This window comes from Sturnira hondurensis, unplaced genomic scaffold (genome assembly GCF_014824575.4).
Source record: "Sturnira hondurensis isolate 20B ecotype Veracruz unplaced genomic scaffold, ASM1482457v3 Scaffold0020601, whole genome shotgun sequence".
Classification (NCBI taxonomy): domain Eukaryota; kingdom Metazoa; phylum Chordata; class Mammalia; order Chiroptera; family Phyllostomidae; genus Sturnira; species Sturnira hondurensis.
The window spans coordinates 2,807,949-2,831,067 of record NW_028093232.1 but is presented as its reverse complement, the minus strand read 5'-3'; the positions used below and the strand labels follow the sequence as shown (position 1 = coordinate 2,831,067).

Sequence of the window (23,119 nt, the reverse complement as noted above, 5' to 3'; positions counted from 1 at the left end):
ACTTCTTTTCCTGTTGGGGAAATTGATGGAGGTGGAATGCAAGGCAGAGGTCCCAGGGGGTCCCCGTTTTGGGAATGTCCCAGTTTGCAAGAAACAGCAGTGCTGAGGGTGGTAGTTGGCGGAGGCAGAGGTGGTCCAGAGCCAGTGGGTCCTGGAGAGGAGGGGCCCAGAGGAGGCCTGCAGGGTCCCTGCTCGAAGATTTCCTGCCTTCTAGACCTCCAGCTGCCCTCGTCCCACCCCTCCAGCTGCCCTCGTCCCACCCCGCCTCTCTTCGGCTCTTTTTGGCCCCTTGCATCCTCTCCAGACCTGTGACGTGGACTGAGTTTGTGCCTGATCTCCATCTTCCTCCCACACACCCACCCTTCCAAAGGTCCCCCCCTTGTTCGGCCATGCCCCTCTTTGCCCTCAGAGCCCTTTGACCGCCCCTCTCAGGTGCTGTCTCCCCTCCACCCTCCCTATGGAAACTGAGCGACAGGGACGTGGAGGGAATGGGAATGGGAGTGAACAGAGGAAGTTGGCCCATGTCACCGGTTCCAACCTCTGGCCACCGTGGGCCTTCCTTTTTCCATCCATATGGACCCCATATTTTGGCATTCTTTTTTCTCAGCTTGGATTTGTTGATAATTGCCTTGCATTTTCATTTTTAAAAGTCACGCAACAAGTAATAGCTTCTAGTCAGTCCTCTGGCTGGCATGGGCTAACTCAACTTAGCACATATGAAAGTCCAGCCAAAAATAAAGATGTGTGATGCTTTCATTAGCCTGACTGCTCTTATCTCAAGTAAAAGCAGATTTAAAAAAAAAAACCAACAACTGAAATGAACTAGTAAACCTGTCCTCACTGTTTTTGGGGACTCCAAGATTGGCTTCAAGAAGGGGCTGGAGCTAGGGAAGCTTGTCAATCAACCCACCAGCCAACACTTACCCAGGACCTGCCACGTCCCTACCCTGACTCGGCATGGGGAGTGGGGCTGTGGGGGAAAATGCTCAGAGACCTCTCCTTGGAGACACCAGATAGGTGGAAAGATGGCAAAGATCACAAGGCAAAGTGTGCCACTGCTGGTAACTCCCATAAGAGCTCAGGGAAGAGAGACGGCTAGAGCCTGGGCAGTGAAGGAGGGCACCCCAGAGGAAGTGGGTGTCCAGCAGCGAGTTCTGCAGCAGCAAAGGATAGGGGTGTGGCGGGGAGGACTGCCCCCGTAAGCTCTTTCGTTTGCACTCTCCAGACGTAGAGCAGATGGCCATCGACTGGCTGACGGGCAACTTCTACTTCGTGGACGACATCGATGATAGGATCTTCGTCTGCAACCGAAATGGGGACACCTGTGTCACTTTGCTAGACCTGGAGCTCTACAACCCCAAGGGCATTGCGCTGGACCCTGCCATGGGGTAAGAGGGGCAGACAGGGGCTCTGTCCTGGAAGGGGCGAGACAGAGACTACTGTGGAGGGGTGGGTGCCCAACGTCCAGAACCCTTTTAACGTGCCGTCTGCCCGTAGGAAAGTGTTTTTCACCGACTACGGGCAGATCCCGAAGGTGGAGCGCTGCGACATGGATGGGCAGAACCGCACCAAGCTCGTCGATAGCAAGATTGTGTTTCCTCATGGCATCACGCTGGACCTGGTCAGCCGCCTTGTCTACTGGGCTGACGCCTACCTGGACTACATTGAAGTGGTGGACTACGAGGGCAAGGGCCGGCAGACCATCATCCAGGGCATCCTGGTGAGGGGGGCGCTTCACAGGGGAGTCCCTGGGGAGGGCAGTGTGGCTCCTGGGTGGCCCTGAGCCCTCCAGGGGTCAGCGGAGGGGTGGTCAGAGCACTTAGGGGAAAGGACAGGATATGGCTTCCACCCTGATTGGGACAGTCATTTTAGAGACACGTTTTACTTCCTTTTTCTCATTTGATCCTTACAATAGCCCCTCAGTGATGAGCAGACAGGTGACTCAGTTCCCATTTGGCAGATGAAATATCCAGGTTTAAGAGGTTAAGTGATCTGCCTGAGGTGACACAGCTAGGAAATAGTACTGAAGTCTAGAAGCCCCACCAGCTCAGAGATGGCACTCCATTCTGGGACTAAAAGGGCGACCAGCCATTTTGGTTTGCCTGGGACTGTGCTGGTGTTAGCCCAGAAAGACCAATGAACCAGCAGACCCATTATACTCAGGCAAACATGGGCAGTCGGTTACCTTAGATGAGTTAGTTATGTGGGCAGTGGGGGCTGTTGCAGGGCTTGCGTAGGGCCAGTCTGTCCTCTGCACACTCCCCAAGCTGGGGGCTGGACTCAGGCTAAGTATGCTCTCTTGACACGGATCCCAGCTCCTGGGGTCCATGGCATTATGGGTGAGACAAGACAAATTCACATGGACTACCGAGTCCTGTGGAGGAAAAGGGACGGTGCACCTTCTCTCTCAAGAGGAGAACGTCTCAACCCTTGCCTTGACAAGCTTTTATTGGGTTCAATTTGCACAGGAATACAGGGTGCATACGTAAAGCTCATCAGTTATTGTCAGGCAGAAATGATTAAACAATAGATAACATTCAAAGAACTCTGACAGCTTATTTTGAGTCAGGGTCAGATAGTTAAAGGGTCCTAAAACTTTGGGGAACAAACTCACTTCCTAGTTGGACCCTTATCATTTAAATTGAGGGTATCAACAAAGTAGATTTTATAGAATTTTATGCATTTTTTCTTAGGCCTGATCGCCCTAGGGAACCCGCCCTTTCCAGCACAGGGCTGCACCCCCCTTCAGCATTGTTTCAGGCTTAAGTCAGGCAGGGGAAGTAAGGTAGCCAAGAGATTAGGAAACTTCTTGCAGACAGAATGAGGACTCAGACTATGTCAAAGCCAAGGGGTGAGGGTCCATCCCCCCTTTTTCTATAGCTCCCCAAGTCCTTTCCTGGGGGGCCCTTTGCGACTATGCCTGTCTTAGGTCATCCCTCTTTTGAGAAATCTTACCCATCATTGGCTAACCAGTCATCCGCCCGGGGCCAAGCAGGGTGAAGAGAAAAGGGACAGAGGTGGTGCCCCTACAAAGAAGATAAGCTTTGTCTCCTAAGTGACTTATGGTTCCAAGGTCCTTTACTCAGCCTTAGCCATGGGGGATTACAGCTTCTTAAACCAGGCAGGGCAGTTCCCAACACTCTCTGTGGACAGAGTTTAGGTCCCAAGTCCAGTTTAGTCCAGAATCATGCGGTCACCTACTATGTGTCTGATCCCGTGGGGGATGTGGTTCCTGCCCTCGAGGGGCTCGCACAGAGTAGGTGGAGCCAGTCAACAAATCACCAGACAGGGCACAACAGCCAGACAGATGGAGCGTGGAAGGAAAAACCATGTCTGGTTAGATTCCAGAAGCTCTTCAAAGAGGTGCTGTGTGAAGGATGAGTGGGATTTCGACACGCGAAGATCACAAGCACAGGATAGTCCAGCCAGAGGAGAGGGAGAAGAGCATGAAGTTAGACAACTACAGAGTGAATTTGGGAATGCAGCCAGTGGAATTCGGGTGGGAAGCTGGGGGGGGCCTCTCCGCAGCAGGGGAGGGTTTTTTTTTCTCTCATGTTGACCATTCCTCCCACCTGTCTTAGATTGAGCATCTCTATGGCCTGACCGTATTTGAGAATTACCTCTACGCCACCAACTCGGACAATGCCAATGCCCAGCAGAAGACCAGCGTGATCCGTGTGAACCGCTTCAATAGCACTGACTACCAGGTCGTCACCCGTGTGGACAAGGGTGGCGCCCTCCACATCTACCACCAGCGGCGTCAGCCCCAAGGTGAGCAGGGCTCCACGGCCCTTCCAGGGGCCCTCCTGCAGGAACCCCAGGTTCTCTCCCATCCAGACAGCTTCTCCCAACCATCCACTCCAGACTCTACATCCCCTGGCCCCTCAGCTTCTCTGCCAGCCCCTCCCTGCTGCTTAGCCTCCAGGTCCCACCGCCAGGGAGGACACAGAATGCTGGCCCCTCCCAGTCCTCCGGCTGGTCTAGAGGACAAACACCTGGCCGTGGGCAACTGTGTGACCCTCCCTGACCACAGCAGCCTCCACCCGAGCGGCTAGGTTGTGGTGGGGCAGGGGAGTTCCGGTCTTGTGGCTTCTAAATCCTCCAATGGGACTATAGGTGCAGAGACCACAGCGGGAGGGTGGGCAGACTTCAGGAAGCCTTCTCAAGGCTGAGGCACAGGGGCTCCAAGGGGCCCTGACCAGCTCTCCACTCCGCCCCTAGTGAGGAGCCACGCCTGTGAAAATGACCAGTACGGGAAGCCAGGTGGCTGCTCCGACATCTGCTTGCTGGCCAACAGCCACAAGGCGCGGACCTGCCGCTGCCGCTCCGGCTTCAGCCTGGGAAGTGATGGGAAGTCCTGCAAGAGTGAGTGATGGGGCAGGCCGTGCGTGCCTGCTGGGGTGGGGTGGGAAGACGTCCTTATCTATCTCCCATAGCCCTGCCACTTCTGTCCGAGATGCAGAGAAGTAAAGGAACTTACCCAAAGTTTCACCACTAGTAACTGTCACTGACAGAACTTAAACCCACATCTGAAAGCAAGGCTCTTCCCACTCTCCTTCTCCAGCTTCATTGAAAACTGTGAACTGGCCCTTTCCTCCCTTCCTTCCTTCCTTCCCTCCTTCCGTCCACAAGGAAGTACTGAGCATGTACTATGTGTCTGGCACTGTCCTAAAATAAGAATTCAGGAGCGAACAGGTAGATGTCATCCCTGTCCTCCAGGGGCATACGGTCTGGCAAGGGAGACAGACAAACAAGTAAGTATAAAACTCCAGGTGTTGGTAGGTGTTAGGAAGAAAATAAATGGAGAACAGTTAGTGAGGACATAAGGGCTCCGGCTGAGACAGCGCAGTCAGGGAAGGCTTCTCTGCAGAGATGAAATTTGCGCCTAGCAATCTGAAGGGTGGAGGAGGAGCTACCTGAAGGAAGAGCATTTCTGACAAAAGGGAACGGAAGTGCCAAGGCTCGGGGCCAGTGTGAACTTGGCGACTCTCAAGCAGAGAGACGACAGGATTTGATTCCTGTTTGTAAACACATCGTGCTGGCTGCTAGGTGGGTGGAGGACAGGCAGCAGGGGTGTGGCAAGAGGCCGTGTCCGTGGTGCAGGCAGTAAGTGAGGTGGCGTAGGTTAGGGTGGTAGCAGAGGAAGTGGTCGAAAGTGGTCCGATTCCAACGCCTTTTGAAGGTGCTCCCTTTGGGCCACTAATTTCACTACTGAGCATTTCGCTTAAACGGAAAACATGCCCCTTGCTACACTTGCCCCATTTCCCACCGCTGGAGGACAGTGGATCCAACCCCCCAGCATCGTGCCCTGGACTATATGTCTATGTGTCTGTCCACCTGGCCCAGAGCCTCTGCTGCCCCTACAGCCCCTGCCCAGGTTAGCTGGGACATCACAGCCCCTGGGCCACTGCCCCGAGGCTAGGTGGTGGCCGTGTGTGGGTGCGTACGCACACGTGTGTGACTGACTCTGTGCCTGTCTGTCCCCGCCCTAGAGCCGGAACACGAGCTGTTCCTTGTGTATGGCAAGGGCCGGCCAGGCATCATCCGGGGCATGGACATGGGGGCCAAGGTTCCAGACGAGCACATGATCCCCATCGAGAACCTCATGAACCCCCGGGCGCTGGACTTCCACGCTGAGACCGGCTTCATCTACTTTGCTGACACCACCAGCTACCTCATCGGCCGCCAGAAGATTGATGGCACTGAGCGGGAGACCATCTTAAAGGATGGTGAGAGCCCTGGAATGGGGACGCACCCGGGATGGGAAGTGATCTGGGGCTTAGGCCTTTCTCTCCTGGTGCCCTCTCAGCATGGACAGTCCTACTGACTGGCTGGCTGGGCTGGTTGGCATGGAGATGAGAGGATGACAGATTGACCCCTGTGTGACCCCTTCTTGGCTGAGCCAACAAGAGGCAGGAAGATGGATAGATTAGGCAGTGTGGGCTGTCCTTGCCAGCCCTTGGGAAAACTCAGGGTCTCTCAGCCATTGGCTGCTAGCCCTGGAGCTGTGTATTGCGCACGACCTGGGAGAGGCCCGAGGCCTCGAATCAGAGCGAGCACGCCAGCACCCGTGCGCGCATGCAGGGTGTGTGCCACCGAAAGCTGCGTGCTTCCAAATTCTGAGAAAATCGTGGGGTTTTTAAAAAGATTTTATGTATTTATGTTTAGAGAGACAGGAAGAGAGGGAGAGGGAAAGGGAGAAAAACATCAACGATATTTGAAAGAAATATGGATCGGTCGCCTGTCGCACACCCCCAGCCGAGGACCTGGCTACCACCCAGGCATGCGCCCTGACCGGGAGTGGAAACAGCAACCTCTCAGTTCGCAGGCTGGCACTCAGTCCACTGAGCTGCAGCAGCCAGGGCAGTGCAGCGTCTTCTGAATGTCCATCTGCATGGAGGCTCTGAGCCGAGCTCCCCTGTGCCCTGCCCGTGTTGGGAATCCCCACACCTACACTCAGGCCCCCAGGGTGGGGCTCCCTGCCGGATCAGTATGGCTGACACCGGCTGCCACACTTTGCCCTGCTTCCCCCACCCCCACCCCGAGTCAGAGAACATTGGCAGTCAGCAATCATAAGACTTTGCAGAAATCAAAAGTAACTCCTCATCAGGAGAAACATTAGGGNCAGCGTCTTCTGAATGTCCATCTGCATGGAGGCTCTGAGCCGAGCTCCCCTGTGCCCTGCCCCTGTTGGGAATCCCCACACCTACACTCAGGCCCCCAGGGTGGGGCTCCCTGCCGGATCAGTATGGCTGACACCGCTGCCACACTTTGCCCTGCTTCCCCCACCCCCACCCCGAGTCAGAGAACATTGGCAGTCAGCAATCATAAGACTTTGCAGAAATCAAAAGTAACTCCTCATCAGGAGAAACATTAGGGTTCCCTATGCCAGGGGGAACTGCTATTTAAAGGCCGCCAGGGATGAAGCCTTTAGCTGAGTAAAAAAGTCACTTCCCGATTTATTCATTTTGTTAGCTCAGGACTTTCAGGCCTTGGGATGTGACGTCACACCTGCACCCAGAGCACGTTGCTCCAGCTGCCCCCCAGCTCAGGCCCAGACACGCCCTCCCCTGAGAGCCACGCCCTCCCCCTGAGAGCCACGCCCTCCCCCTGAGAGCCACGCCCTCCCCTGAGAGCCACGCCTGCCCCAAGGTGTGCTGGCTGCCCACGTGCAGTGTTGAGAGGCTCCGTGCCTCAACGCAGATTGGCAACACAAATGATCTTCCAGCTCCTTCCTCCATCCTCCCATCCCTATCACCCCCACTGTCCTGCACACAAAAGGCTCCCAGCCCTCCCTACGGCTGAGTTGCTCAAAGGTGCATGCATCCCTCCAGGCGGGGATAGGCAGTTTGGGGCTTTCCCCGAGGCTCTCCATGGTTGCCCCCTTCACTCCCTGCAGGCATCCACAATGTGGAGGGTGTGGCCGTGGACTGGATGGGAGACAATTTGTACTGGACGGATGATGGGCCCAAGAAGACCATCAGTGTGGCCAGGCTGGAGAAGGCAGCTCAGACCCGCAAGACCTTGATCGAGGGCAAAATGACACACCCCAGGGCCATTGTGGTGGATCCACTCAATGGGTGAGTCCTCCCAGGGCCTTGGGTTGGGTGGGCCAGGCACCCTGCGGGTCTCCGAAGTGGCCGGTGAGACAGAGAGTAAATGGGAGGGCAGCCAGGTGGGAGGCTTAGACAGCAACAGGAAGCTGAAAGGGGATGCGTCCCTGTCTGTCTTCAGGGAGTGATGCCTTGAATGCAGACAGAGAAATCAGATCCTGTCATTGGCACCTCGGAGCCCTCCCCTGGCTCCCTCGCCCTGAGAGTGAGATACACATTCCTTATCAGGGCTGGGGTCCCACGGGGTCTTCCTGCAGCTCTTTTGACCTCTTCCGCACCTCACTTCCTGCCCTTGGAAGTTCTGTTTCCACTGCCCCGTGTCTGTGCCGCAGACAGACACCCCAGCTGTTTCTGCCTCAGGGCGTCTGCTCTGGGAGTGCCCTGCCTGGAATTCCCGAGCTCCTTCTCATCATTCACACCTCAGCTCAAATGCCGCCTCCTAGAGCGGCCTTCCTCACCTGCTGCCCAGTCCTTCTCCATGCTGTCACCTGCTCATGTTCTTCCTAGCTCCTCCTGGCTTTCATCGTTCTCCAGTGTGTGAGACCTTGTTGGCTGATCTGGGTGGGACATGAGCCTCAGAAGAGAAGGACCCTTGGCTGCCTTGGTCTGGTCTGGCCCCCAAGTGCCAGACTGTGCCCAGCTCGCAGGAGGCACTCATCAAAATTTGTGGAGTGAAAGAATGAATGAATGAAATGTGTGGGCCAGGGTCGAGCAGTGCAGGAAGACCCCGGTGGTGGCCTCTGGGACAGCACATGTGAATCGGGGTCACAGGGAGGCTGTTGGCGGCAGCTCGTGGGGTGCTGACCCATTGCTGCCCACAGGTGGATGTACTGGACAGACTGGGAGGAGGACCCTAAGGACAGTCGGCGAGGGCGGCTGGAGAGGGCCTGGATGGATGGCTCACACCGAGACATCTTTGTCACCTCCAAGACTGTGCTGTGGCCCAATGGGCTGAGCCTGGACATCCCAGCCGGGCGTCTCTACTGGGTGGACGCCTTCTATGACCGCATTGAGACCATACTGCTCAATGGCACAGACCGGAAGGTAGGCAGGCATGCACCTGTGTGTGGGTGTTCGTAAGCTGGATCACTTGTGTGTGTGAATGAGGCTCTGCGTGTGTGACTGTGTGGGCATCTGTGTGCGGCTCAGCCTGTGGGCTTCCTGTGTGTTTGCCTCTGTCCCATGGGTGTGTACAGCTGTGTGCTTGTGTGTCTTAGGCATGTTGTTAGAGGATGGCCTCTGTCAGGGTGTCCCCGTGACTGCGTGCTCTCCGCGGGCTTGCCCACAGCTTGTCATTCCCAGCACATCGCCGCATTCTTCTCCCACAGTTCTTTCTGCCTCCGCCCCAGCCCCCCTCCCTCCGCCTGCTGCTTGGGGCCACCTCCCCCAGCGTCTTGTCTTCGTCCCCTCTCCCACCCTGGATTGCCACATCATTTTCATTTCTTAGTGCCTCCCGCAGGTTGGCCGTTAGTAAATCCTGGCAAGTGTCTGTTGGATGAAGAAATGAGCAAATGAGAGCTCTGGCTGCCTGTTCAGTATTGTGTGCGTGTGTGCGCATGTGCGTGTTGGAGGGATGTGGAGGATGTGAGTGGGCCCAAGAGAAGGCCGCGTGGGCAAGCTCGCCGTTGGCCTCCTGCTGGGTTCAGGATCTGGCACCTCGCTCCATGCAAAGCTGTCACCAGCCTTTGGGGCTCCCAAGCTAATGGAGGAAAATGACCTACACCCAGACTCTGGATAAAGATCAGTGATGTCTCTGGACTTTCCCGAGTCCACCTGTTTCATCCGGCCTGGCACCTGGTTTCTACCCGGCGGCCATGCTGAGCTGTCGTGTAACGGTTAAGGAGCCGTTACATGTACACAGTCCTGAAGTTACATTCGGCCCTTCGAAGGCAACCTCGAGGCTGATGTGGCCCCTGGGGAAATGAGTTTGACACCCCTGCCCTAGCCCCTTAGTAACCTCCCCTCCGTTGCTAGATTGTGTATGAGGGCCCTGAGCTGAATCATGCCTTTGGCCTGTGTCACCACGGCAACTACCTCTTCTGGACCGAGTACCGGAGTGGCAGTGTCTACCGCTTGGAGCGGGGCACAGGAGGTGCACCCCCCACCGTGACCCTCCTGCGTAGTGAGCGACCCCCCATCTTTGAGATCCGAATGTATGACGCCCAGCAGCAGCAAGGTACCCCCTGGGGCTCGGGCTGGTGATGGGTGGGACCCAGATGGGGGGTGAGGCTCCCAGGAGGGTGAAAGCACTCTCCCTGGGGTCCCAGGCTCTGACTTTAGAGGCTCTCAAAAAGAGAGACCCCCAACCCTTGCCCTTAGAGTGAGACTCACATTCCTCATCAGGCTGAGTGTCCTGTGAGGTCTACCAGCAGCTTGTTTGACCTCATCTGCACCTTCCTGCCCTTCCTTCCTTATCTTCCGCCCTGCCCCGTGCCCGCGTCTGCTTTTCTTCAACACGCTCACGGTCCTCTCCATGCTTCTTCCCTATCTCTCTCCTCACTGTAATGCATCTCCCCTGTGTCCTCCCCATCCTCCTCCTCCCCCCACCCCTCTGCGGCCCTCCATCACAGTGGGCACCAACAAATGCCGGGTGAACAACGGCGGCTGCAGCAGCCTGTGCCTGGCCACCCCTGGGAGCCGCCAGTGCGCCTGTGCCGAGGACCAGGTGTTGGACGCAGACGGAGTCACCTGCTTGGGTACGAGGGGCCCAGCTGGGGTGGGAGGCAGGCAGGCGGGCCCCAACAGGAGGGGGCCACAGGGACCACTCGGAGATGAAGGAGGCAAAGAGGGCCCTGTTGGGGCAATAGCGGGTGAGGGATGGGCAAGAGAAGGCTCTGGGGACCCAGGGGAGGAGGGGGACGCTTGAGGGCACACAGATGAGGGCAGACTTAGAGCAAGGCAGCTATGGAAAGAAGAAAACAGTCTTTTACATTTATTTCCCTATTGTTAAAGTAATGTAACAATAGTTCTAAGTATTAGAAATTAAAGAGAAAAGAAAAGCCCAGATCTGACCACCGAGCCCCACTGTGCCGTTGGCCTGTCGGGTGGGTTCCGTGGGTAGATGTCGCGTACCTGTCGTCACTCTGCGCGTAAAACGTCTCCTGCCTTTAGGTGTCCGCACGTGTCAAAGCATCTTCTGTGTCATTGTTACATTATTTTAAATAGCGTCATTTAAAAAATAAACGTAGGGATCAATCATTACAAAAAGAAATAAACATCATGGAAAATGGCGAAAGTATAAGTCACCCCAAACACCCCCACCCACTGATACCACTGTTACCACCCGAGAGACCACTCTCCCAAGCATTTCTCCGTGCGTTCAGCTCCCTTACACGGAAGCTTGCCGCACGCACTGTTCCGTGTCTTGCTGTTTTCATATGACAGGATGTCATGAATACATAAGTGGAATCTTAAAAATATTTTATTTATTTACTTTTAGGGAGGGGAAGGGAGGGTGAGAGAGAGGGAGAGAAGCATCGATGTGTGAGAGATACATTGATTGTCCTGGTATGTGCTCCATCTGGGGACCAAACCTGCAACCCAGTCCTCCGTGCTGACCCAGAGTCAAACCAGTGACCTTTCCGTTGGTGGGATGATGCCCAACCCACTGAGCCACACCAGTCAGGGCTAGATCCCATTTCTTTCTCTTTTTTTCTTTTAAAGATATTATTTTATTTTTAGAGAAAGGGGCGGAGAGGGAGAGAAACATCCACTGGTTGCCTCTAGTGGGTGCCCGGACCGGGGACTGGGCCCACAACCCAGGCATGTACCCTGACCAGGAATCGAACCAGCGACCTTCGCTTTGCAGGACAGCACTCAGCCAACTGAGCCATGGCAGTCAGGGCTAGATCCCATCTCTGCTATCTCTCACACCTTCACGCCTTCCCATATTCTGGTGGGGTTCCTTACAACGGACTCCCAGAAGTGCGCACGGGGCGCGAGGCCTTAGTGCCCAGCTGAGAGCGAGTGGCGGAGGCCAGGCGCAGGCAAGAGCACTGGCAGGGAGAGGAACCGAGTGGCCAGGGGAATGGAAGGGTCCTCTACATGGACGTTGAAATCACTAAGACTTAAAGCAGGAGTGATTTCGGAGGAAGGGACCCTGAGTCGGGATCTAAAGACCCTTGGGGATGACGGGGAGTGGCTGGGGGCGGACATCGGGGTTGGGATGCCCGATCTGATCCCATGAAAGTCAGCACGGGCGTTTCAGAGAGGAGGGAGGGAGAAGCGTGGGGAGCGGCAGTGAGCAGCAAGGCGAACACCTCCAGGCCCAGTGGTCCGTGGGCCGTGGGAGAGAAAGTAGCCGCCCACGGGCCCATGGGGAGGTTCAAGGAGTAGAGTGGGGGTGAGAGACGGGTCAGAAAGGGGTGCACAGAGCCAGAAGGTCCGGGACAAGTCTGATGTGGGCGTCCTGGGCTGCGTGACGTCACTGACACGGACACGAAGGACCTGGTGAGTTTACCTCTAATGGCCCAAGGCAGATGGCAGTGTGGGGGGTGAGTGCAGGGAGCAGAAGCCTGGAGCCTGCAGGGTTCTGGGGCCCGTTTTCACTCCTGCTGGTGCAGTGGGTGCGTCTGTGAGGGAAGAAGTCCAGGGACCAGGTCCTGAAGGTCCCGGCGACAGCTTTCAAGGAACAATTTATAGAAATGGCAGGGAGCGGGGAGGGCTCTGCTCAGCAGGCACTGAAGTGTGGGGGTGCTCTGCATTCTCGAAGTAGCTGCTTCTTCTCAGGGCATGCTGAAGTATGGGACATGTCAGAATAAACGTCACCCTGTGGCTTCCACCCAGATAATTTGTTCATCAGGGGTTACATACTATGCCCTGGCTGGTGTGGCTCAGTGGGTTGAGTGCTGGCCTGCGAACCAAAGGGTCACTGGTTCGATTCCCAGTCAAGGCACATGCCTGGGTCACAAGCCAGGTCTCCAGTTGGGGGTGCGTGAGAGGCAACCACACATTAATGTTTCCTTCTTTTTCTCCCTCCCTTCCCCTCTGTCTAAAAATAAATAAAATAAAATCTTTTAAAAAAATGACATACTAGGAAACCTGTGTCTTAGTTTTAAATAAGAAAATGGGCTTAGCCCCAGCCCATGATCTGGGCCTGACTTTCCCCCTCACGCCCCTGTGGTGCCCGCAGCGAACCCATCCTACGTGCCCCCACCCCAGTGCCAGCCGGGCGAGTTTGCCTGTGCCAACAGCCGCTGCATCCAGGAGCGCTGGAAGTGTGACGGAGACAACGACTGCCTGGACAACAGTGACGAGGCCCCAGCCCTCTGCCGTGAGTCACCTGCCCCCTCTGTCCGGCGATGGGCCTGCAAGGTGGCCGGGTGGGAGAGCAGGGGCCCACCATCTCAACGACCCGTTCTCTCCCAGATCAGCACACCTGCCCCTCAGACCGCTTCAAGTGTGAGAACAACCGGTGCATCCCCAACCGCTGGCTCTGTGATGGCGACAACGACTGCGGGAACAGCGAAGACGAGTCCAATGCCACTTGTTCAGGTGTGGGATAGTGGGCTGGGCCACACTGGGCGCCCCTCAGGGAGGCCAGATAGCGGGAACCAGGCTCGGGAAGGCAGAGGGGCCTGAGGGGGAAGACGAGAGTGCGGGGCGTCGGGCAGAGAGGGTGGAGCCCCAGCGGGGGGGAGGGCTGCTGTCCCCCTGCCTCTGAAGGACATGTTGGCGGGAGGACGGAGCCAGCAGGAAACAGAGCTCAGCTCTGGGTGGGAGGCAAGAGCAGGGCAGGTGGATCTTCTGGGAGGAACCGGAGGCCCCTCGAGAGGTGAGGTGACACAGCCACCGCCAGGCCACACAGGTGGTTTTGAATTTCTCTGAGAGAAATGGAAATGGCTTTGAAACCCTCAGAAAGACTTCCTATTACACAGAGAATAATAGAAAAGGAAAGGAAAATTAAGAAAGGGGGCCAGGACTCAGCACTCACACCCATTCCTGCCCCCAGCCCGCACCTGCCCACCCAACCAGTTCTCCTGTGCCAGCGGCCGCTGCATCCCCATCTCCTGGACCTGTGACCTGGACGATGACTGCGGGGACCGCTCCGATGAGTCAGCCTCATGCGGTAAGAGGGACAACAGGATGGCCAGGCTGGCACGAAGAAGGTGACCCATGAGAACACCCCAGGGGGCAGGGGGTTAGAAAGACCCTGCCGGTTAGTACCATGTGGTCTTGAGCAAGTTACTCAGTCTCAGTGGCCTCTGTGCGTTTTCACCTGCCAAGTGGGGATGATAATAGCACCTGTCTCACAGCACCGATGTGGGGGCTTGGTGAGACCAGGTGTGGAAAACACTCTGCACAGGGCCCATGTTTGGTGACTGCCAGCTTTCAAAGAGGATGCTCAGCGAGCTCTCCCTCCCAAGGCCACACCCACACCTTTCCCCTCCTCTTCCTCTTCCCCCACAGGCATGCATCTCCTAAACTCTAAGGGTTGCCACGAGACCTGCAACGAGGGGAGCAATGGGCAGTGGCAGCTCATCCCATGCTAAACCCCTGAGCCTGCCTCCAAGGCCCCCTTTTCTCTGACTCCCCAGTGAGCTGACAGCAGCCCCACCTGGGTCCTCCCCTGTGGCTTCTCCTATCCTGAGCCCTTTAATAAACACACTGTCCAAATAAATAAAAAGGGTGCTCAGAGAGGTAGGGATCTGTGGGCAGAGTTTCAGGCTGAGGCATTGCTGCTCAGCCTCCTCCCCTGTCTGGCTGCACGAAGGGCCCTTGGTTACAGGAGGCCCCTGCACCTTACCTGCTTTTGGTGCTATGATGCCGTGGAATTTTCAGGGCCCGACTCAGTTACACTTTCTCCCTGACAGCCTATCCCACCTGCTTCCCCCTGACTCAGTTTACCTGCAACAACGGCAGATGCATCAACATCAACTGGCGATGTGACAATGGTGAGAGCCTGCCTCCCTTCACCTGCCCTGATTCCCAGGAAAGCCAGAAGCTGCAGCCAGGCCCCGGGGCTGTGAGGCCAGAGGTTTGAGAATCAAGCTAGGGCCTCCCTCCAGTTCACTGAAGCCCCACCGGCTTGGCTGGGAGAGAGGAGGATGAGCCAGAAATGTGTGAGGGAACCAAGATGAGGGGGACCCTGCCCATCGCCTGTCTGTGCCATTCCTTCTCAGGAAGGGCCTGCGCTGTCTACCCTCCAGCAGAAGCTCAGGGCCCAGGGAGAGCTAAGCAAGGAGGGCTGGGGGGAGGGGGGGAGGCCGGGTGGGTGCACAGCAACAAGAACCCAGTGCCCGACTCCCTTCTCCCTGCAAACCCCATCTCCTGAAGTCCTTGGTGAGTCCAGGCTCTGGCTCTAGGCTCAGGAGCCCGCCTGGCGGTCAGCCAGGGACCAGGCGATGCCAGCCCTGAGCCACAGGAGCCGGTGGATCATCGTGTGTACGCTGTCTCAGGGCTCTGCTTGTGTCTGTGTATTGTGACGTGTTGTACCAGAGGCTCCAGCCCTGGCTCGCATGTGAGAGGTTGGACTGGGTCAGCGCCGTGTTGCCCCTTGTCTTTGCCGTGTCTCGTGTGCCAATGGTTGCCCTGGCGGTTTCTGTGTTTCAGAGAAGGATTGTGGGGACGGCTCTGACGAAAAGACCTGTCCTGAGCCTGCCGGTCAGTGCATAGAAGCACATGCACCATCACCCCCAGAGCCGAGCTGGCCTCTGGTTGCCTCTCAGGACTCCCAGGCAGCTCCCCACCCAGAGCTCCTAGGGTGTGAAGGAAAAGCTAAAGAGAGGAGCAAGAGAGAGGAGTCAACAGGAGGAGAAGGCAAACAGTGGAGAGGAAAGAAGCAGAGTGGGCAGAGTGAACCTCTCAGAGGAGAGGAGAGGACAGAGAGGAGGGGACAAGGAGACCAGGAAAGAGGGGGAGGGGAGAATTAGAGAAGCAGATCCAAGTGGAAAAGAGGCAGGAACATTCCCGAAAGAAAGAGCCAAACCCCAGGTTTGCCGATTGTCCTGAAAGTGTGGAGGGATGTCCGCAAGCCCCCACCCTCAGAGGACATCATTCTGTCTCACCCAGGTGCCTCCAGGTGGCCTCGACCCTTCCCAGCTGTAGGCAGTGCCCCTAGTGAGCTGGGCGCATGGGTCTCAGCAATGCCCAAGTTCACTTCAGTGTGGGGCCTGAGCAAGCCCTTCCCTTTCCAGCAGAGAGGCCTCACCTACACTCCACCTATGTCTCCCCCTCCAAAACCAGGGAAATCCCCGCCCTTCCCCACACCCCCCCCCCCCCCCCCCCCCCCAACNCCGCACCCCCCCCCCCCCCCCCGCCAAGCAAACAGGCCCCTGTCCCCACACCCTGCCCAAACCAAAGGAACACGTCCTGTGTCCCTCCTGGCCATCCTCCCAGGACTCAGGGAAGGGCCCGCCTGGAGCCCCCTCCCGCCCCCTCCCCACGTGTGGGCCATGGTGCATGCTGCAGTCTATGCAGTTTCTGTGTCTTTTCCGTTTGTTTTTTTCTCAGTGGGGGCAGGGGGGCCGGGGTGGGAATGAGGAGGAGGTGGGAGTGGGGGCCCCAAGCTGGGGTCACAGAGAAGCCTGCCTGCTGACCTGCTCCGTGCTTCTTCCCTTCTTGCCCCCCCACCAGACAATGACTGTGGGGACAACAGTGACGAGGCTGGCTGCAGCCACTCCTGCTCCAGCACCCAGTTCAAGTGCAACAGCGGGCGCTGCATCCCAGAGCACTGGACCTGCGATGGGGACAACGACTGTGGGGACTACAGCGATGAGACACACGCCAACTGCACCAACCAGGGTAGGCGCCGGGGCCAGCTGGGCGGGGTGAGATTGTTCATGTGTCAGTCACTCAGCCGTCCATCTGTCTGTCCTCCTCCCTGCATGTCGCTGCCACCTGGGAGCCAGAGATAGCCCAGACGTGGCTCTTATCCTGCAGGAGTCTCCAGCCCCGTGGGAGAGGGAGATTGCTGACAAGTCATTGTCACACACTGTTAAGATCACACGCTTTGCAGCTGGGTGGCCTTGGGTTTGAGCTCCAGCCCTGCTACTTCCTCTCTGGGTGGCCTTGAGCAAGTTACTTAATCTCGATGGCCTCTGTGCATTTCATCTGCAAAGTGGGGGTAATAATGGCGCCGACATCACGGCGCCGATATGGGGGTTCAGGGAGATCACACACAGAAAAACATTCAGCACAGAGCTCGTGTTTGGGACCCAGTCGCTTGGAGAGGGGCTGCTCAGGGGTGTAGGGGTGAATGAGTCCCGTGGGAACGAAAGGAGGGGGGGTGGCTCTGTGAGGGTCCCAGTGCCTGGGCCTCCAGGACACAGCCAGAGGGCAGAGGGGCTGAGTTCACTGAGGGACAGAGACCCGCAGAGGATGTTGGTATCTCGGCTCTGGCCGGTCGCTACTACGGAAGCATGCAGACCCAGGATCGTCCTGACTTCCAGAGCCGGCAGCAGTGCAGATTTTCACCTGGAGTCTGCCCATTTTTAAATGTGCGTGTTAGTGCCCTAGAGCTGCCCCAACAGTTCCGGGGGGGCGCTGCAGGTTCCAGGCCTAAGTGAGCAGTGTCGGCGTCTCGTGGCGCAGTCAGGGAGAATGTGCCCCAGCCTGTCTCCTCGCCTCTGGGCTCGCTGGCGGCCTCTGGCCTTCCACAGCTGGTCCCCACGGCACCCGACGGCTGGCTGCCGTCACCTCCACGCGGCGTTCTCTCTGCGTGCGTGTCTGCCTGTGCCCACATTTTCTCTTCTCGGGCGGACACCCTAATGCTTCATCTGAAATCAGCCACCAGTAAAGACCTGTTTCCAAATAAGGTCGCCTTCCCAGGTACTGTGAGTTTGAACTTCGGCATCTTTTTCGGGGAACACAAATCAAACCGTAACAACCAGCACTCGGTTTGAAGAGTTTTGAAAGCACTGAAGGCCAGAATGTTTCCACAGGCTTAAGTGGCCCCAGGCCACGGGCTCACAGCCCCTGCCTTGCCGATCAGGATGCACACAGTGGGGACAGTACTGAGCCCTGAGCGCTCACGAGGGCCCGGCTCTGAGAGGGAGGATGGGGAGACTCACCCACGCCTGGGAGGCAGTTGCTGAGTCTCCAGGGCCGCCACTGACAGAGGCTGGGTGAGGAGAATGGGTAACAGTGCCTCGGGTACTGAGAAGGGGTCCCTGGAGGCCTGAGGCTGGCCTGGTGGGAAGGGCTTCCAAGTCCCGCACTTACAAGCTGGGCGAACTTGGGCAAGTTGCTTCCCTAGCCTCGGCCTCCTACTCCAGGACATGGGAAGAGATGGTGTGGGGCGCATGAGCACAGGCATGTCATGGTTGGTAGCGATTGTCAGCTATGGTTGTGAACTGAAATGGTCTGGGACCATTGAGGAGGAGGTGGGATTTGAACTGAGCCCTAATGAGGGATTAGACTGTGGGTAAGTGGACGAGCAGGAGGGTCTGTAGCATGGGGGTGGGGTGGCCTGGATAACCCAGTGATGAGGCTTAGAGGGCGAAACTGAGTGCTCTGTCAGGGGTGCGTGGAGCTAGGTGGGGCCCCTAAGACCCGAGGAATGAGGCTGTGTCAAAGGGGGCAGATTACAGCAGGTAAAAGGCAGGCATGGGGGACCTTCAAAGGATTTGGAAGCTGAAGGGTGACATGATATAGGAGGTCTTTTGGAAGATAATCCTGGAAGGGGATTAGGTTAGAAATAGGTTCAGGAGCTCTGAGGAAGGAAACTCAGCTTGGAGTCTGCTGCTGAAGTCCAGGCACAAGAGGAGAGCCTCGGTCATGTTCATGGCCAGATGGGTGGGAATGCGGGGCCTGCAGCAGCAGCAGCAGCAGCGTGTGTGTAGTCGGGCTGGTGCGCCCTCAGCAGGCGCTGTTCCTGTGCCTTCTGTGGCCTCCTGAGTCAGATCTCGGTGTAGCAGCCTCTGTGGTCCCACAGAGCCTAAGTCAGCCTATACCCCAGCCCTGCCCTGCAGCCTGCACTTAGAATTAATACCAATGTCACTCCATGGCCTTCAAGGCCCCCCCTCACCTCTCTGACCTAGGCTCCTGCCTCGTGTCTCCTTCACTCTGCTCCAGCCGAGTGCAGCCTCAAACGCACCCTGGGCATTTTCCCCGTACGTCCTGGATACTCCTGTCTCCGACTTTGCACTGGCTGTTCCCTGTGCCTGGAATACGTTTCCAGGTATTCCTGTGGCTCATGCCATCCAGGCCTCTGCTCAAACGCCTCCTGCTCAGAGGCCTTCCCTGGTCATCTCACGTGAAGTAGCATCTCTACCCTTCTCTGGCCATGAACTTGGTGTTGTGTCCATAGCTCTGGTCAGGACCTGCAGTTCCATGCTGGGTGTCTGCATCACATTTTCATTGTCCGTCTTCCCCACTAGAATTTCAGTTCCATGAAGATGAGGGCTTTGTCTGGTTCATGCTGGCAAACAGTGCCTGGCACACAGTAGGCAACCAATAAGTGTCTGTGGAGTGAATGAATGAAACATAAGCTAGGCTAAGGTGGGGGGCATTTGAGTTCTGGCCAGCAAATTTCGTGTCCGATTGAGCTCTCGAGTGTAAAATAAGGAGGTTACATGAGACGGTCTTTGGGGACCTGGAAGGTGGAACATCCCTGACTCTCAGTTAGTGCTTCCAAGGAGCATCGGCGGTGCCCAGAGAGCTCCTTGTCCCCGTCTCTGCTCACAGCCTCAGGCTGGGCATAACAGGAGAGGGATTGGGAAGGCAGCCAGGGGGACGGCTGCCCTGGAGCCCCTACACCCACCCGGTGCCCTGCCTGTCCCCCTGCAGCCACAAGACCTCCTGGTGGCTGCCACAGTGATGAGTTCCAGTGCCGGCTGGATGGCCTGTGCATCCCCCTTCGGTGGCGCTGTGACGGGGACACTGACTGTATGGACTCCAGTGACGAGAAGAGCTGCGAGGGAGTGACCCACGTCTGTGACCCCAACGTCAAGTTTGGCTGCAAGGACTCTGGTAAAAACAAGTATTGCACAGAGCTTGGCACAGGCAGCAGGGTCAGGAGAAAGCCGTGCTGAGAGCAGAGCCCAGGCGAGGGCCATGGCACTGTACTGTGAGGGGTGGGTGTGGGGACACCGAGGCAAGCGGCTGCACAGAAAAAGCTCTGCCTGACGTGTGGGGGGCCAGGGGCTGCCCCAAGGGCCCTGGGAACCAAACCCCCCACCAGAGTTGAGTCCCAGCACCTCCTGCAGATCCTTGCCTTCTCCACTGCCTATGTGAATTTGACAGGAAAAGCCTCAAGGTTCCTAGTGGACCCTAAGGCATCGCAGTTGTGAGCCTATTAGAGAACTCTGCTGAGTCTGGGAAGGACGTGGGGAGCCCTGCTGCCCAGGCCTGGCCCCTCACACTACACCCACCCCTCAGCTCGGTGCATCAGCAAAGCATGGGTGTGTGATGGAGACAGCGACTGTGAGGATAACTCGGACGAGGAGAACTGTGAGTCCCTGGTCTGCAGGCCACCTTCGCACCCCTGTGCCAACAACACCTCCATCTGCCTGCCCCCCGACAAGCTGTGCGATGGCAACGATGACTGCAGCGATGGCTCCGACGAGGGAGAGCTCTGCGGTGAGGCCTGGGGAGGGCGGGGGTGGGCGGCCGGGGAAGGAGTCCGGGCCCCAGCCAGGGCCAGTGGGGCAGGGTGGGCTGTGCGGGAAGAGGTCTGAGACCAGGGAAGGGCAGCCCTGGCTTTGGAGCATGTAGTACCCAGAGCAGTTGCCCACAACCCCTGTTGATTTACAACTCACTTTAGCAAGAGGCTGTGCTGAGCGCATCACACCATTACAGCATGTGACCTGTAGAGCAGCCAGCCCTGTGAGGCAGATACTATCGTCATTCCCACTTTACAGATGAGAAAACTGAGGTACAGAGAGGTTAACAACCAGTCCAGGGTCACCCAGCTCCCAAAGTACTGTGGAGACAGTGCAGCACAGCCCCCCGCTGCAGGCACAGACCCCTCGCCCACACTCATGCCTCTGAGCAGTGTGGAGCTGGCTTTCAAGAGAAAGGCAGCGGCTTGAGTGTTGGATGTGGTCAGGGCAGGCTTCCAGGAGGAGGTGGAGATTTAATTGGGTTCTCAAAGATGGGCAGATCTTTCAGAGTGAGTGAGGACGTTGGGGGAGGAGGGTGTGCTTTCAAGATCAAAAGAAGCGGGGGTCAGCGGGGGCCACATGGTGTGACTTAGGGATGCGGAGCAGCCTTATCTCCTGTGAGCCAGGCAGACAGAGCGTCAGGTTCCTGAAAGGAGAGGAGTGAGAGATAAGGTGGGTTGAGACAGGCCTTGGGAGCTGCCAATGGGGCATCTGTCAGTGCTGGCAGATCCCAGGGTGTGTCAGGACCCGGGGTGGGACATTCCATGCTGCACCTCACCCTATATCAGGAGGGATCGAGGAAAAGGGAATGGGTTTCCAATCCTCCCAGGGAGAGACAAAAAGCTGGGGCCCCCACCATGGGCTCAAGGAGCAACAAGTAGAGACCAGAGAGACGTACTTGTGGTGGGGTGGGGAGGGGTGCTCCAGGAGGTGGGTGCTGGGGTCCCAGCCCCAGTCCTGAGAAAGGCCGGGAGGCAGCGGAGCAGAGGGCTGGCCAGAACGGAAAAGAAGGATGACGTGGGCAGGGTGCCAGGGTTCTTTCTGGGCTGCCCTGGACTCGGGGCCCAGCAAAGCCGTGGTGACCCCAGGCCTGCTCCCACCCCCATCCCGGCCCCCAGACCAGTGCTCCCTGAATAACGGAGGCTGCAGCCACAACTGCTCCGTGGCACCTGGTGAAGGCATCGTCTGTTCATGCCCTCTGGGTATGGAGCTGGGGCCTGACAACCACACCTGTCAGATCCAGAGCTACTGTGCCAAGCACCTCAAGTGCAGCCAGAAGTGCGACCAGAACAAGTTCAGCGTGAAGTGCTCCTGCTACGAGGGATGGGTGCTGGAGCCAGATGGCGAGAGCTGCCGCAGCCTGGGTAAGGCACTGGAGGGCAGTTGGGCGGTGCCTGGGGAACTGGGCAGGCCGAGGCAGGCTCCCGACGGCTGGTTGGCTGGGCTCGGGCAGCTGAATGCCAAAGGCTAAGGTTTCCATCCAGGCCCAGCCCCAGAGCAAACAGAGACCCTGCCTGCCTCTCACAGTCAAAAGAAACATCCAAACCTGTAGAGAATTTTTTGAGTTTCAGTCAGACCGTCAGCAATGGCCAGGAAGCAGACTCTCAACAGATTGAGAAAAGTGCTCCAGAGAATGGCGGTTTTGCATCTTATTTTATATGTCGGCATCAAAGGAATAGACATAAGGAGGGTTACATGAAATCCGCTGGTGGTAGATTAAGGGGGCAGGGAAATCGGGGGATCGGATACAGAGTAAAACGGAGAGGCACATACTTCTCAATGGGGGTGAGTACAGGATAGTTTGTAAAATTTACGGCAAGTAGAGGTGGTGTGCTGGGAACGGTGGAACAACAAGGGGCTCTGTGGTCTCTTCCGGGGGTGAGGCTGTGCTCTGAGGGGTCTGGAAAAGATCACTGTGACATTTCGAGGGTCAGTTTACCTTAGATGCAAAGAGAAAATGCACAGACTCAACCGTGAGGTAAAGGTTGACCTTTGTCAGGGAAGCTACAGGCCTAGGAGTGACTACCTGCTATGACTCGCTCTTCGTCAAGAAATCTCATGTTCAAGCCCTCCCGTGTGGTTACTTTCTGTCTCTAACTGCGGAGGGGTGGGGGCGCCCACTAGGCCGGCCTCCCCTGAGCTTGCCACATTCATCATATGTGTTTCCTCTTTCGTCCATACACTGGACCGGGTGGCATAGAGGCAGTAAGTCTTTTTCTGACCCCTACCTCAACCCCCCTCAGACCCCTTCAAGCCGTTCATCATCTTCTCCAACCGCCATGAAATCCGGCGCATTGACCTTCACAAAGGGGACTACAGCGTCCTGGTGCCTGGCCTGCGCAACACCATCGCCCTGGACTTCCACCTCAGCCAGAGCGCCCTCTACTGGACGGACGTGGTGGAGGACAAGATCTACCGCGGGAAGCTGCTGGACAATGGAGGTGACGGCACTGATGCGGGGTGAAAGTGCGGCCTGGGGCCACCTGGGTGCTCAGCCCAAAGCAGAGCCCTTCACTCCCCCATCCCCCACACTAGCGTTAATTAGGTTAGATTTTGCTGTGGTCTCAGTGCCTGACGCCCCGTAATTATCGTCAGCAAAGCTGCCAGCCTGGTAATTAACAAAATGATCACCCTTTCTTTGAGAGGGCCGGGAGCTCAGCTCCCCAAATCCTAGAATTATAGGCTTGAAAGTAAAAAAGTCATTTCAGGTTGGGGGTACCTGAACTCTGCCTATGTTCCAAGGCGGCCTGGCCTGTCACAGACTTCTCCATTCAGTCCACACCGCTGTGCACACTGGGCCATGGGGGTCAGCAGCGATCAAGTCAGGCCACAGTGTCCTCAGGGAGCGTCCGTGCCAGTGGGAACACCAGCCCAAAAAAGCTGGTGCCCTGTGCGGTGGGACAGAAGAGGGTATCGCTGTGGATCGAAAGAAAGGAGGCAAGGCTGGTGGGGAAAATGGGGGTT

The 23,119-nt window shown here is 57.1% G+C and overlaps 1 protein-coding gene across 1 annotated transcript in view; it reads left to right on the top strand.

Annotated features, from left to right (window-relative positions):
* Positions 1 to 23,119, top strand: part of LRP1 (LDL receptor related protein 1) — a 79,568-nt gene that overhangs the window by 22,587 nt on the left and 33,862 nt on the right. The window contains exons 7-24 of the mRNA XM_037030030.1: positions 1,226 to 1,388; positions 1,498 to 1,720; positions 3,582 to 3,771; positions 4,222 to 4,365; positions 5,493 to 5,729; positions 7,400 to 7,580; positions 8,435 to 8,657; positions 9,588 to 9,789; positions 10,184 to 10,309; positions 12,745 to 12,885; positions 12,981 to 13,106; positions 13,564 to 13,680; positions 14,426 to 14,506; positions 16,188 to 16,355; positions 19,341 to 19,523; positions 19,932 to 20,132; positions 21,274 to 21,519; positions 22,399 to 22,596. Of these exons, the coding sequence (XP_036885925.1) occupies positions 1,226 to 1,388; positions 1,498 to 1,720; positions 3,582 to 3,771; positions 4,222 to 4,365; positions 5,493 to 5,729; positions 7,400 to 7,580; positions 8,435 to 8,657; positions 9,588 to 9,789; positions 10,184 to 10,309; positions 12,745 to 12,885; positions 12,981 to 13,106; positions 13,564 to 13,680; positions 14,426 to 14,506; positions 16,188 to 16,355; positions 19,341 to 19,523; positions 19,932 to 20,132; positions 21,274 to 21,519; positions 22,399 to 22,596 (3,150 nt within the window). The remainder of the gene's footprint in view (positions 1 to 1,225; positions 1,389 to 1,497; positions 1,721 to 3,581; positions 3,772 to 4,221; positions 4,366 to 5,492; positions 5,730 to 7,399; positions 7,581 to 8,434; positions 8,658 to 9,587; positions 9,790 to 10,183; positions 10,310 to 12,744; positions 12,886 to 12,980; positions 13,107 to 13,563; positions 13,681 to 14,425; positions 14,507 to 16,187; positions 16,356 to 19,340; positions 19,524 to 19,931; positions 20,133 to 21,273; positions 21,520 to 22,398; positions 22,597 to 23,119) is intronic.